General features: G+C 41.4%; 1 protein-coding gene across 1 annotated transcript in view; it reads left to right on the top strand.

Annotated features, from left to right (window-relative positions):
- Slc4a4 (solute carrier family 4 member 4) overlaps positions 1-12,377 on the top strand; it is a 178,948-nt gene extending 166,571 nt beyond the window's left edge. The window contains exons 18-23 of the mRNA XM_048364722.1: positions 584-652; positions 2,942-3,115; positions 3,645-3,806; positions 7,502-7,598; positions 10,375-10,454; positions 11,373-12,377. Of these exons, the coding sequence (XP_048220679.1) occupies positions 584-652; positions 2,942-3,115; positions 3,645-3,806; positions 7,502-7,598; positions 10,375-10,418 (546 nt within the window). The 3' untranslated portion in view covers positions 10,419-10,454; positions 11,373-12,377. The remainder of the gene's footprint in view (positions 1-583; positions 653-2,941; positions 3,116-3,644; positions 3,807-7,501; positions 7,599-10,374; positions 10,455-11,372) is intronic.
- Positions 12,378-15,578: the final 3,201 nt, after the last annotated feature.

Genomic DNA, 15,578 nt, shown 5'->3' with positions numbered 1-15,578 from the left:
AATTGATTGCTTCCAGATGTTCCCTGCTTAAAAAGAAAAGGGTTCTCAGTCGTTTGTCCTCTTAATGTTCCTGGAAAGAAAGAAGACAGTTGTTAATACTTATTTTATTGAAGGCGACCTTCACACGCCACGCTGATAGATCATTTGACAAAAATTCTAAAGGAGTGAAATCCGCAGACTCTCATGAAGGGATCTTGGTCTCAAGGGGAAAACGACTCCCTCCTCTGTCCCTGTGTCCCAGTTCACTCTAGCATCTGGGTTCCAGTGTATGCAGTGAAGACCAAAGGAAAAAACACCACCTCCCCCCTCCATTAGCTAAAAAAAAGTTATTATTGAGGTTATGTAGTTTGCTAAAAAAGAAGCCATCATGAAATGGTGATTGGAACTCCCCTTCATTTTCTTCCATTTATTTCTACCAAGTTTAGAAGTTTTTCAATCGGTGACAAAAAGACTCGGATTAGCGGTACTGTTAATTGGTCCTTCCCGTTAAGGTGAAGAGTGAGCCTTTACTGAAGCTATTGCTTCCCTTTCGTGTTTCATTATGGATGTTGTTAACCTTTGTCCACTCTGTTTTCCTTTCCAGTTCATCCCCATGCCTGTACTGTATGGTGTGTTCCTCTACATGGGAGTGGCCTCACTGAACGGAGTGCAGGTATGTTCTCCAGAGTCACGTGGATCTTGTGTGCTTGTAAGAGTAGCCTAGGAATAGATCTTTAAAGGAAAGTGCTAATCGTTGACCACGGACTCTTTCCACCAACATCTGTGTTCTACTTTCCCTGCCTTGCACTTGCTTTTCTGATCCAGTCAACGACATATTATCACAAATACTCATTCTTGCAAGATGTCAAAAGGAACAGCTCTTCTTTATTCCTCTTTCTCTGCCTGTCAGTCTCCTTTCTGCCTTTCATCCTGCCTTTGTTCCCCTCCTCCTCTTCCCCCTTCATCTCAAGAGGAACATCTCACTTCTTCAGTGTGCTCTTCGCGATAGTATGTACCCACCTCCCTTAGCCCTGTGTTAACAACCAGCTCCTCTTTCTTCATGTCCATTCCACATGGCTGAGCACGTTGATCCAATGTTTTATTTCGGTTAAAGCCAATGTGTATTATGTACTGTTGTCATGAAAAAAACAAAAACAAAAAACAACTTGAGCTATTCACAACTTTGGTAAAACTGGCCCACTTAAAAAAAAAAATCATTAGAGAAGGCTTTGTAAGGGACTCTGTCTTTCAGTTGAGATTTAATTTAATTGGCACCAGGAAACTGGAAGTTCTGCTGCTGTTTTCTGGCACCTTGTTAATTGTGGCCTTATTTAGCACTCAGTAATGTTTTAATGGGAAAAGACGGCATGTTCTGTGAACATCATAAGAATTTGTTTGAACTCAAAATAGTCCTTGATTCCACTTATTGAATTTAGATTAACGTTGTTTCAAAGAAAGATAGAGCTGGGCAAGTGGTCAGACCCCCAAAAGAGAAATGGCTACTTTACTTTTCCCTGTTTCAGTTCATTGGGTCAAGTTCTTAGGATATTTGTTGGAAAATACAGAGTGATTTTTCCACAGAATGTGCTAGTTGAGTATGAATGTGAGTTTATTTGTGCCCATGTAACTTCAGTGACATGTAAATTTGTAAAGGTATTTTAGTTTTTCTAACCTTGTTAATAATTTTTTATTCTCCTGAATGGAAAACCATGAGTCTCATGGGGGCCCCAAACTGATTGTTTTCCTTTCATAACCTGGTCTAGAGGTCTGATTTTGTGTATTCCAGTAGCTTTAACAATAGTGATTGGAACCTCATAGATGTCTATTAAAGAGAAGAAAAGAACCAGCCATTCCATAACAATAGAGGAGAAAAACCATCCTAAAGGGACAGCTAATGAATTTCTTCAATTCTGCGATATTATTCCTGATGCTTTTCTCATTTATTTGCTTTACCCTTGATTCTTTCTCTTTTTAGGCCCTTTTAGCAAGATTGATTCAGCAAGAGATTTTATAGCCTAGTCATTATAAATGAGAAACGTCCCATCAGTCAAAAATATCTCTAAGGGGAGGAAGAAAACTGTTTAAGCAGGAAATTAATGTAATATTGTAGTTTACATTTCTCCTCTTCCTTCAAAAAGAAAATAGAGATATGATCTCCAAGCTGTTATAGCTACTCAACCCAACAAACAGTTACCAAGTATCTGCCACTGAACACCCTCTGACGTGTTCTTAGTTCTCGTCGTAGGCACCACCATCCCAGTCAGCCCAGCAGTCAGTCTTTGTAGTGCAATGCCTGGGCACATAGATTCCCCGCCGCTGTTTCAACATGTGTTTACACACGCCTGGGCACTGGCCCCTCTTCCATTCACACATCTCGCTGTCCGTATCTACTTGCCTCACTGGAATAGTCATGTGTCTATTTCCTGAAAAGACATGGTGCTACATTGCTGGGTGTGTTAAAGCTCTGTCCCGTAAATAATGTGGACTCTTAGGGGAATGTCGGTGCATTCCCATGTCTCCTTGAAACATGTGTGAAGCACAGATCATCCCTGCTCCCAGGTGAGGCAGCGGAGCCCCTGAGGAGCCTTGTTTCAGCATGCCATGGCTAAGAGGCCCAAAACCCTCCTCCACGAAGACTGGGAGAGTAGAAAGGGAAATGAGGAAGGGAACAGCTAGAGTCGATGTCTTCGCGTGTGACCTCAGTCTTGGATGACCACTGTAGCTCACGTATCCAGATCCCATTTCTGGGAAGAAAAACAGGAAAAATTCGAAGACTTGCACTGCGATCTCTCCTTGAACGGTGTACGTTTCTGCGCCCTCTTTGCAGAGCTTTGCCCGTTGAAAGGGGCGCTGTTTGCCTAAGTTGCCAAATGAACGTCACTCGTGGTTAGACGGGGTGGAAAAGACGATGCGCCCGCGTTTGAAGTCCTCTCATTGGAGTCTCTTCCCCTTTCCTACCTAGTTCATGGATCGCCTGAAGTTGCTCCTGATGCCCCTGAAGCACCAGCCGGACTTTATCTACCTGCGCCACGTGCCCCTGCGCCGCGTCCACCTCTTCACCTTCCTGCAGGTGTTATGTCTGGCCTTGCTCTGGGTCCTCAAGTCAACAGTGGCTGCTATCATTTTTCCGGTCATGGTAAGCTTTTTGTTCGCTAACCTGTCCACGAGGTTCTAGCCATATCTTGTGTTATTGAGATGTGCAAGCCCTCAGTCTTGTAGGTATGATTCCAGCACTTTCTGGCTTTTACCTCATCACTTTGAGAGGTCATGATTCAAGTTTCCACGCCTATGAGAATCAAGACGGCCTTAACAGCCATGCTCGCCTGAGTTCAAATACAGGCTTCGTGAGAGTCACTGTGTGTCCTCGCGTCCCCATGAACTCTTGAGTAAAATGGCGGCGATAGTGTCACTGTTTTGCACACCAAGAATGCTCAGGGAAGGTCAAGTGTATAGCACATTGCTAGTGAGTTTCGCCTGAGAATTTCATGGAACAACCTCTGTGAAGAAGTGATTGTGGTCTGCCTTGCTGGAAGCCCGTTTCCAAGCAGGAGTTCTGCCTTGTGCTAAATGGGTTTTCTGCTGCTCAGACAGGGAAGTGCCGCCACTTCGTATGACTTCATTTGACATGGCTTCTTTTCATCTTTCCTTCCCCCCACCCCTTCTAGATTTTGGCTCTTGTAGCTGTCAGAAAAGGTATGGACTACCTTTTCTCCCAGCATGACCTCAGCTTCCTTGATGACGTCATTCCAGAAAAGGACAAGAAAAAGAAGGAAGATGAGAAGAAGAAGAAAAAGAAGAAGGGAAGTTTGGACAGCGACAATGATGATGTAAGGAATTTTCCCAAATCCCAGAGTAAGCCAGTCAAAGACACAAGTGTCGAAAGTAAATAAACTGCGTAGACCCGATGAGCGGCAGAGGGCTGGGTCCTCAGAAGGGTTATTTGGCCTCGTCTCAGTGTCCCTCATTCCACCTCCATTTGCCTAGCGTTTTCTCACTTTTTCCTAAAGGCTTGCTGTAACCATTAATATACTAATAATGACATCATGACTTCTACAAAGAAACATCCCACATTTAAAGAACTCCGGCCCCATTGATGGAAGGGAAATTAGCTCACTAATGCCATAAAATGTAGTTGGCTTGTGATTGATATCCTAGGATTCATATTTCAGCTGGTAACTCAATTTTCTGCAATTTTAAGCCTACTGTGGATGGGTATCACAGGAGGTTTATTTGAAGAAGCTCTCACCGAAGTCCTGTGCTGGTATATTACACTAGCAGTGCGCGTACACTAAAACGATTTGCAATTATCTTTCCAAAAGTCTTCAAAAAAATAAAAAAGGAAAGGGAATTGGAGTTTGGGGTCTTTTTACCTAATTATATGGTCAGTGTCACAGACCAGATGGTCTTCTGTAACTAGCTGATTAAGTTAAGAAATGAAATTATTGCTATTTTTTTCTTTGGAAGTCCATGTCGCAGAAGTACAGATGCTCTGGTAGGGATCTGTAATGAATCCCAAGAGAAGAAAAGCTGGGAGTGGTTTTGCTTTAACAAAGGCTTGCATGCACATACGCACAACTTATCCCGGTAGCACTTGAAAACAATAGCCAAAATGAGACTTTCCATGTGATTTTTTTTTCTTGATTTCATACAGTATAGTGTCACAACTCAATTTTTGTGTGTTTACCCATTCTACAAAGGGATTTAGTTAACTCTTAGTGCCTGTTCTATACCTGATAACTTTAGTTATGCATACATTGTGCTGAGTGATCATAGCAGATCTTTGCATAAAGGATGTACTTGTGTCCTCATTTTACAGACGAGGAAATTTAAACTGAGAAATGCTAACATTTTCAATTTTTCAAAAATTAAAATTTCAGCCTTACTCAGGTGTTATTGACAGATAAAGTTGTATGTATATGCAGTATATGATGTGGCATTTAATACGTATATTTAAGTAAACTTTGTAAGTGTGCACAACCATACACAGTGAAGCCCAACTCTAATCCAAGCCTCTCTACCTGTTTACCTATTTCCAGCTGACTGGACTGTCTGATTGTATCCTTTTTGTAGAACTTAGACATGGCATAATGAAAGGCAACAGACAGAATTGGATTTCAGATAAATTAATCCACCAGGAAAAGACAAAACATACATAGCACATTTAGCTAAGGAGAAAAAGGGACTGAGGGAGCTTTTAGGACCATCATCATCCATCCTTAGTGAGAGCAGGTATATAGATTTTCTGTTTCTAATGATGACATAAAAGAAGAGAATGTATTTAAGCTGCAACAGAGATTAGCATGTGGCATTAAGAAGAATGATATGCTTGTACATTGAATAGAAGTCAAAGATTGAAACAAATCTATGAACCATTGAAGACAAGGAAAACGACTTGCCTGAAATATTAAGATGATTAAGGCAGTATTTCATCTGGAATTTTTAAAAGTTACTTCAGTATATGTCCATAACACAAAACTTAAAATGTATGTGAAGCTGTATTATAGAATCATCTTTAATTTTTAAAATTATCTTTAAGTAGTTGTACAGAACTGTTTCAATTCAGCTTATCAATGTATGAGAACAGTGGAGCATTAAAAATAAAATATCATCTTTGGAGAATGTTTTAAGTACACTGCTATTGGCAACGTCATATTGATATCATATACATACAATATATGATGTGTCACTTATGTAAATAATTTTTCTAAATTTACGCAACTGTAAATGGTAAAGCTCTCTGCTTTCCAGTGACAGATAAAAATGGCTTAAACGAGCTCTAGAAATGGTTTTTAAATTCTTAGTAATTTCAACAAGCCATATTTTATCAAAATATTGCTCTTGCTTTGTGAATATTGACCATTTTCTGACCCTATATTGCCAATAGATTTCTTGACAACAGTGTATGATATTACTACTTTTCTCTGCGTTGCACCGGGGCCAAAGCCCCAAATAAACCCATACATGAGTTCCTTCACAATGCATTTATCCAAACGGAGTAGGTCTGTGCAGTAAGCCCCAGGCAGTGAGCCCCTTCTCTGAGGACTCGACATTTGGAAAGTAGCTCTTCTGTTGTTTTTCTGATCGTAGCATGGCGTTGGGGTCACTTGCCGGCTTGTCCGTTTTGAAGGACATATTTTGGGAAACATTTGAAATAAAACTTATTTTTTAACATTGCCACAAAGGAGAAAGTCCATGCGGCACCTAATTATTTATTTATGTTTTGCCACTTTAGAGCCAGTGTCTCAGCACTGCAGGACCTTATCATCCTCTTTAAATTGATCAGAAAGGCACGTTCAGCGTCAAAACTTATTTTCTGACCCTAGTCTTCTTTTTTCCTTTCCTTTTCCCTTTTGTGGTACTGAGGATTAAACCCAGGGCGTGGGGCAAGCTGGGCATGTATTTTATACCTGAGCGACACCCCCAATCCGCTAGTTCTTTTTTTTAATCTTTCAACTAAAAATTGTCTCCCTGGTTCTTTCAGCTAAGATATTAATGAGATCCTGTAAGTCCGCATTCACAATGCTAAGTCCTAGTCCTGTGGAAAGCTGCGACTCGTTCAATTAGGTGACCTGTGCTTTAACTCCATGTTCACCTACCTGGTTTTACCTTTTTTATTATTATTATTTTTTGACGGTCATGCATGAACTGTGGGTCTGGGCGCTGTCCCTGGGCTCTTCAGCTCAAAGCCAGTGCTCTACCACTTGAGCCGCAGCGCCACTTCCAGTTTTCTGGTGGTCAGTTGGAGATAAGAGTCTCCCAGACTTTTCTGCCCCAGGTGGCTTTAAATGGAGCTCCTCAGATCTCAGCCTCCCGAGTAGCTCGGAGTACAGGCGTGAGCCGCCAGTGCCGGGCTTGGTTTTTATCATTTTTAATCCAGTTGTGATTCTCTGCTTATCTGGCCATGACAGACACTTCCTTTTGGTTTTATTTTCTTCGATTATTTTGTCTTCTATTTTCAAACATCTTTGGTACAAGCAAATTAAAGTGAACTCTTCATTGCAAAATAGTATCTGAGCTAGCATATTAAAGTAAGCGAGGGAAGACTAAGGTCTCGTAGTCAGCTCATAGTAGTGGATGTTAAAATAGTCTTCTACTTGTTTTAGTAGGAAATAAAATGGGTCATTTTTTTTCCCCCTAGAGACAGACTAGAAGAACTAAAGAAACAAGAGCTTCAAGGCCATATTATAGTTTGGGAAAACTCCTAGGTTTAATCTGTCTGCACAGTGAGGTAATTTGTCTCACATGTACAATAACCCTTGTTTGCAGGTTGGGATCTTGTAGAATGCTGTACAAGGAAGTGGTAGCAACCTTTGATGTGGTTCTCCCTTAAACTTACTCAGTTCCCATTCATGCAGAAGAGAGAATAAACGTAAAGAGGAATTGCAAAAGTTAGCCGAGTGGAAATCGGAGTTCTCACCTTACACCTATGCAAATGATAATATGGAGAATACTGAATCGTAGGAAATGACAAGATGACGAGTCACCAAAGCATTCTAAAAAGAGTTCTACATTTCTTTCACAGTCTGACTGCCCATACTCAGAAAAGGTTCCCAGTATTAAAATCCCAATGGACATCATGGAACAGCAACCCTTCCTAAGCGATAGCAAACCTTCCGACAGTGAGTAGAACTAACCGCTTGCAGGCACGCTTGAACCTGAGCTGCACCTGCAGAGGAAATATATAACTCTCACCTGCCCGTTCCTCGACTTTACTTTTCTCCCCCATGTAAAAGATGTATGCTTAATTTGTACATAACTTTATTTTTTTCTACTCCTAAGCTTTATTCTTTGCTTCTTCACTTTATCCATCACCTTGTAAAGTTTTGTTTGATAGTCTTTCTCTTCTCAAGTCGTCACCGGTTTGTTTGTTTGTTTTTCAACTGCTAAGCCTAAAGCATGTTTTTAATTGCTATTCTCCCCCATAGCAGTATTCAGAGCCACAGTGTATAGAATGACATCACTGTCGTTGTTCGTCTTCCTTAGGTTTCAGCCAATGACCAAATAATCTCAAAAGAGAAATTTGCATCATGGGTTTCTCAGTGATTATTTAATCAATGGTTAATATTCAAAATTTTGAGTATTTACAATTAGAACGACACATTAGCACAATTCTAGGTATAACACCAATGCCTTTTTTCTTCTTCTTCATGTCTTTATTTCTCCTCTGTTTCAAAGTCTGACTGCATGGGTCTTGCTGGGTTAAGAGCCTGGTGCCTCCAGCTAATATAGTTTATGACATGTCATTTTTTTCTTTTGTAATTGAGTTAACAGGCCACTCTAGTAATTTTTGTAAACATCTCAAGCTTCTCCAATAGCAATTAAAATTGCCTTCAAAGTATTATGCGCTCTGCATTCTCATTTGAAGAAAATCTATTCTAGATCCAAATGCACTTTAAATTACATTCATCTGTTATAGGAACAGACACAGTTGAGTTCTTTTTTTTTATGTCTAGTTGACAATGCCACTTGAACATCAGTAAGACGTTAGCATCCTGCTGGGCACTGGTAGCTTCCACATTTAACCCTAGCTATTCAGGGGAAAAGTCCATGAGAATCTTATTACCTCCCAGATAACCACCCAAAAGCCACAAGTGGAGGCGTGGCTCAAGTGGTAGAGTATTAGACTTGAGTGGCAACAGCTCAGAAATAGCATCCATTCCCTGAGTTCAAGAACCAGGACCAGCACCCCAAAAATATGTTAGCATCCCAAGAAAGGATTAAAATGAATGAAGATAAAATCTGGGGGAATATATTAGTTTTCACTTGCTGAATAACCAGCTACCACAAAACTTAGCAGCTTAGACCAGCAAACTGTCTTGACTTTCAAAAATATAGGAGCAGCTGATGGCTGATGTGGCAGTTCTAGCTCCCCGTCTCGCCTAACATTATGCATCAGGCTGTCAGCTAGGACTAAGTTTCTTCTGACTTGATTGGAGTTTTGAATATGCTTCCAAGTTGTCACAAGGCCCCTGGCATGATGGGCATGTCCACAGGACTGCCTACGCCCCAGAGCTGGTTAAAAAAAAAAAAAAAAAGAGAGAAACCAAAGCAGAAACCTCTGTCTTCTAGAATCAAGAAGTGGTGGACCACTGCTTCTGCACTTCCGCTATCTTGTCTTGGTGGTGGGGAACATCTCGGTTGGAGTATAGGAAGGACTTACACAAGCACATCAACTCCGGGGGAAAGGACTCATTGGGAAGCTTCCCTCTTGGATGCTTTTTACCACCGCAGGTTTAAGGAGTAAAGAAAGCAGCCTTCCATCTGTAGCCCAGCATGTAACTCTAAATTGTAACTGAGGCTGTTTTGGGTGCATTTTTACCAATGGGATTTGGTTAGCAGTTTCTTTTATTCAGTGTGTGTGCGCGCGCGCGCGTGCGTGTGTGTGTGTGTGTGTGCGCGCGCACACGCAACCGCAGGTGTGCACTGCTGGCCATCCAGCCATTTGGCTCATCACTGGTGCTCTACCACTTGAACCACACCTCTAGTTGAACTATTCTGCTGGTTCATTGGAGACACAGTCTCCTTTCTGCCAGGGCTGGCTTCAAACTGAGAACCTCAGATCTGAACCTCCTGCGTAGCTGGGATTACGGGTGTGAGCCACCAGTGCCTGGCTGGAGTTCTATTGTGAGTTGCAGTTCCCCCAGAGCATGTTCCAACTTCATCTTTCATCTCTAGAGAAGGCAGGGGAGGAGCCTGCACGCTTCCCTACCAACATGGCAGTTCTTATAGTCCATGAACGATGAGCAAACTTTATCCAAATAGAGCTGGACTATCATACCTCCACATTCTTTTCTGGTTCCCTCCTCTCCCTACTCCCCTGCCCGGGCTTGATCTCAGGACCGGAGGGCTGTCCTTTAGCTTTTGTGCTCACGTCTATTGCTCCACCCCTTAAGTCACACCCCCACTCCCAGCTTCTTGTGGGTGAATTGTGGATGAGGGTCAGGTGGGCCTTCGGGCCTGGACCGGCTTCAAACCTCCACCCTCCGATCGCAGCTTCCTGAGTAGCTAGGATGGCAGGTGGGGCCCCCTAGCAGCCCCTCTTTTTCTCTCTTGCATAATAGCTAAAGATTGAACATGGAAGGGACTAGAAGGGCAAGCATTGGACGTTAAAATGGTGCTCGCCCTGTAGAGCCTAATTCTTTTAGCCCTTCTCACTAGAAGGATAGACAATAGTGCTTCACTCCAGAGAACCCAAAGGCAGGAGGGCAGCATTGGCTCATGCACTGCCCACACTGACTTTGAAACAACCGCCAAGGGGCCTGACTCGTGTTTCTTACTCTCTACATGTGAGATTCCTCTGTGATGTTCTGTGAAGACTGTTGCTTTAATTCTGCCTTTATACTTTGCTAAAGATACACTATTTTTTTTTTGATTCTCAATTTTGCTTTCTTTCAGGAGAAAGATCATCAACATTCCTTGAACGCCACACATCATGCTGATAAAATTCCTTTCCTTCAGTCTCTCGGTATGCCAAGGTAAAGGAGAGCCACTTGCCTCTTGCTCTGCGGAGTGATTGTCTCATACAAATGCGGTCCAATGGTGAAGACTGGCAGAACTCCTTGTTCTTTGTCCTCTCTAGGATTTATCTTAAGTAAATTACCCAATAATCACGCCCGCATAGGCTTCTCGAAAACACTCTCCGAGACCTGCTTGCTCTTAGATATTCTCCACCTTATCAAGTTAAAGCCCGGAATCAAAATGAGCAGTTACCATTTCAGTGTCATCACTGATTGAAGGGTAACAGGTATTTTCCTAGAATTTTACATCCAGTCTTTTTCTTCCCATAACAAGTTAGCTCTGAAAATGACAGGTCTTTCCCGGTTTTCCAAAGACCGAAGTCTCCAAATGTTGTCAACATGTCAGTCTTTTTTGTATTTGTTTTTTAATTACCAGGAATATGACCTATCTGCTTGTTCCTTTTTTGTCTTTGTTATTGTTTCTTAAAATCAGCATATGAATTTTTCTCCTTTTTTGTGTGCGTGCCAGCACTAGGAAATCAGGATGCGGTGCTATCTCTTAGCTTTTTCCACTCAAGGCTTACCTAACTCTGCCACTTGAGCCACAGGTGACTAACTGAAGAGGCTCATGGACTTGCCTTCCCATGCTGGCTTTGAACTTGGGTCTGCAGAGCTCAGCTTCCAGAGTAGCTAGGCTAACAGGTGTGAGCTAGGTGTGAGGCACTGGCATCTGGCTTCACTTGAGTCTCTAGACTCTGTTAGCACCTGGGTCAATTTTTGATACGTCTTGTTCTTATTACACAAGGAAGGGATGAGTATCCGAACACAAAGTTAGATACGTTTGAATTCTGTACAGTGGATAAGCATTGAACAGAAGGTAAAGAAAACAAGATTTACTTACTGTTTCTTTTCTTTTTTTCTTTTCTTTTCCTCTAGTCCTCCTAGAACTCCAGTGAAAGTTGTGCCTCAAATTAGAGTAGAACTTGAGCCTGAAGACAGTGATCACTCGTGGAGGAGCAAGGGAACAGAAACTACATTGTAACCTGTTTGTCTTTCTTTCACATTGACAAGTTTTGTTGTGAACGTTGCTGTTTCCTTTTTTGTTTTGTCCAGATGTTGTTTATTATTTTTAATTTGTGTTTCGTTTTAGTCTTTGGTCACTGTCCAAGTCCAGAAGTCTCTCTGCTTCTCTCTTGCATAGGTAACACCCAGACCCTTGTGCTCTACTCCTTGTAAACAGCATCTGAGGAAGTCCCTCACCTTCTCAAGCTTTCTTAAGACAGATCCTCTGACAGATTCTTCTGTCTCTGAAGACACGCACAGATCCTACGTGGTTTGTTTTTTCTTTGAGTAAGCAGAGGTCAGAAGTATTAAGGATTTTTAAACACCTTTTATTAAACTATTGAAGGAACTGAAAACTTTAGCTTTGGAGCTCCGCTTACTGGCTTGTCTTTGTCTGGGAGAACAAACCCAGAACTCCAGACAGAGCCAGTTCCCCCGGCCAGGCTCCGCAGGACTGAAACCATGCTGCTTTTCTAGCCTGCTCTTGCTTGTCAGCCCTAACCGTAGACTTACTGTAAGAAGACAATCTAAAGGTACTTCTACCCCATAGAGAGAAACCATTGCCACCATTGTAGCAAGTGCTGGAATGTCCCTTTTTCCTATGCAACTTTTTTTAACCCTTTAATGAACTTCTCTGTTGAGTACATTGAAGAATATTTTTCTTCCTAGATTTTGTTGTTTAAATTATGGGGCCTAACCTGCAACTTATTTTTTGTCAACTTTTTAAACTTTTTTTTTAATTACTGTAAAGAAAATGAATTTTTCCTGCAGCAGGAAACATAGTTTTGAGTAGTTCTACCTCTTATTTGTAGCTGCCAGGCTTTCTGTAAAAATGGTATTGTATATAAATGTGATTTTTACATGCACACACACACACTCACACACACATATGCCACACACACACACACACACACACACACACACACACACACACACACACACATTCTCTAGGGTAAGCCAGAAGGCTAAATCAGACTTTAAAACACCATGTTTCTAAGCATTCATTTTCATCTTTCTTTGAAAGAATGTGAACAGTTCTCTGAGGAAGACTGAGGGAGAAGAGGGAAATTTTTTGACAGAGGAAGTAACTCATGTGTGATGATGATCAATGGTATCCACACACAGATGCTGGTTGTATTATCCCATCCATGTCCTATGCAGTATTGTTAGGCTTTTTCTTTTCATTTTGATATATTTGCATGTTTGTATATGTGCTCTGTGTGTGTGTGTGTGTGTCTGTGTGTGTGGTGCACACATGTGCAAAAAGAAAAAAAAGACAGTAAACAAAGGGCCAAGTTAGCAGTTCCTCGTGTCAGTTTTCAGAAAACTTAGACCACATAGGAAAAATTGAAAATTCCACCAGCACGTTCAAGAAAATTACCATTATTGAAGTATAAATATATTTTATTACTCAGATACAGTTAAAGGCACTTTTGCTCTTTTTTTTTTGTCCGTACCAGGGCCTGAACTCAGGGCCTACGAATGTTCCTTAGCTTTCTTTGCTCAAGGCTCTTTTGAGCCACAGCTCCACTCCAGCGTTTGGCTGGTTAATAAGAGTCTTAAGCACTTTCCTGCCAGGCCGGCTTCAAACAGCAATTCTCAGATCCCCATTTCCTGAGTAACTAGGATTATAAGGCATGAGCCACCGGTTTTAGTTCACTTTCACAACAGCTCTAAATACCATTTTTCTAATCATGAATCGCATATTTGAAACTTAAGGGCCCTCTCCATTCCCTTCAGAGACCCGAAACAACTCATCACCTCAACCCTTGAGGAAAGGTAAAAGCTACCTACATTCTCACTTCCAATCCGTACTCTGTAATTGGGGAGAAAGTTTGGTATTGGTGATGTCAACACATTAAAAAAAAGTACCTTATATTTGCTACAAGGAACAATTAGCATCCAAGCTTTTCATTACTGAGGAACAGAAGTAGCTCTAACAAGAGAAACCTAAGTTCTATACGGAGCCACTGAGAAAGAACTAAATAGACTTGGGAGGGCTTTGTTTTTAGATGGTTTTGTAAACTAGACATGAATACTACAGTAGTGTGTGTGTGTGTGTGTGTGTGTGTGTGTGTGTGTACAGGAGCTTGAACTCAGGGCCTGGGCATTGCCTCTTAGCTTTTCACTCAAGGCTGGCACTCGACTTCTTGAGCCACAGCTTTACTTGTGGCTTTCTCGTGGTTAATTGGAACTAAGAATCTCACAGAGTTTGCTGCCATGGTTGGCTTCAAACCAAGATCCGAATATCTCAGCCTCCTGAGAAGCGAGGATTACAGGCGTGAGCCACCAAGGCACCCAGTGTAATGTTTGTTTTGTTTTATTTTACCAAGTAATTCTTTCTTTTTTTCCCCTGATGTGAATTTGGAGTTCAGAGATTCAGGTCTCTTGAAGTGTATAACCTAAGGGCAGAGTTCTTAACCAGGAGCCTCCTGACTGCCCAGACTGAGTGCTGGCAGGAAAAGGATGTCAGCCGCCTCTGCCTATCCGTGGAACAGGAAAGCCTCTGGGTCCGCGTTCCGGAGGAAAGCTCCCGGAGCTGCCCCTCTTGAGAAAGGCCACTCTTTACCGTGTGCAGCAGATACCTAGGATCCCAGTTGTCTTGTGTGCGGTAGGACAGCATGGGACTTGCCTCTCCCTCCAGTCAGGGTTGAGAGACGGTCTAGGGAAGGGACTTAGTGACTGAGAAACAGGAAAACCAAACGTTTCATCAGCCCTCACCTGAAAGACTAGGAGAAAAAGCAACGTCTGCATCAGTCATCCAGTTTGGGTGTATTTCATGCACAGGCAACAACACACACAGAGTAAATCTTTTGTCAGCTCTAGATTTGGGTGTTTAATATAGAAAATGATTGTCTTCCGTGTTTTTTGGTTCTTTTTTTTTTGTAACTGTGTTAAAGTACTTGAAATGTATTGACTGCTGACTATCTTAAAAAAAAAAATCAAAACCGTTTGATTTGTATCACAGAGGTTGACGTTGTTCAGGGATGGGACAAAGCTTGCTTCAATCCTTTTCATACCACTTCATGATTTTGGTGCCGAAACCTGAGATTTTCTTACTTAGAGTCCGTGATATTCCCGATCCGTTCTCCCAGCACAGACACGAAGCCCGGAGGCCCCGGTGGCTCGTGCGGCCGTGTAACGGCTCACTGTGTGAAGGGAATTTTCATCTGGTTGTACTGAGCTTCGTGACAACCTGGGAAAAAAGAAAGGAAGAAAAAAAACTCCTGTAGAATATGCCAGGTTGTGTTTGCAAACCACAGATTGGGGCCTATTATTCCCTCTTGGCTCAGTTCATTTCATTGAGCTCTACATGTGTCTACACCAAATTCCTGAATTCTTATTTTAGGCAAATATTGCAACTCAGGGCTAAAGTCACCCAGTGAGACTTTGAGAGCCAGAAGTCACTTTGTCCCAGTCCTGCAATGTGAAAAGAAGAACAGTTGCCTCTTCTTAGCCATTTTCATGGCGGGTACATATCGTACACATTACTTTTCAGAATCAATACGCACTTTCAGATATTCTTATTTTTATTCTCTTAAGTCTTTATTAACTTTGGAGAAATGATGCATCTTTTTATTTTAAATGAAGTAGATCAACATGGTGGAACAAAATGATAAAGAACAGAAAACATTTCAATATATTACTAATAATTTTTTTCCAATATAAAACCTAAAATTCCTATAACATAGTATTTTACAGTTTTATGAAGCTTTCTATTGTGACTTTTATGGAATTAAGAGATGAAGAAGATGAGATATTTTAGCATTTATATTTTTCAAAATTAAATGTATACTTAAAATAAAGTAACTTTATGCATTTATGACCGTCAAGTGCTTTTTCTTCAAACATCTCCTTGTTGAATGACTATTATTTTGTTTCTTTGGGCCCTGCAGAGGTGAGCACATCAGAACACTGTCCCCAAACTGTTCATTTTTCAGCAAGAGGAAAAAAATAAATGTCCAAATTAGATAAAAAGTTAAGAATTACCTATTAGGTGTTCATGAACCCTTGCTAAACGGTAGTTCAAAGTAGAAAACATACATCCAACTAAGAAAAATAGGGATAGTTTCATGGAGA

Source organism: Perognathus longimembris, chromosome 16, assembly GCF_023159225.1.
Source record: "Perognathus longimembris pacificus isolate PPM17 chromosome 16, ASM2315922v1, whole genome shotgun sequence".
NCBI lineage: Eukaryota > Metazoa > Chordata > Mammalia > Rodentia > Heteromyidae > Perognathus > Perognathus longimembris.
The sequence above is the reverse complement of the archived record's forward strand: the minus strand, read 5'-3'. Positions and strand labels throughout refer to the sequence as shown.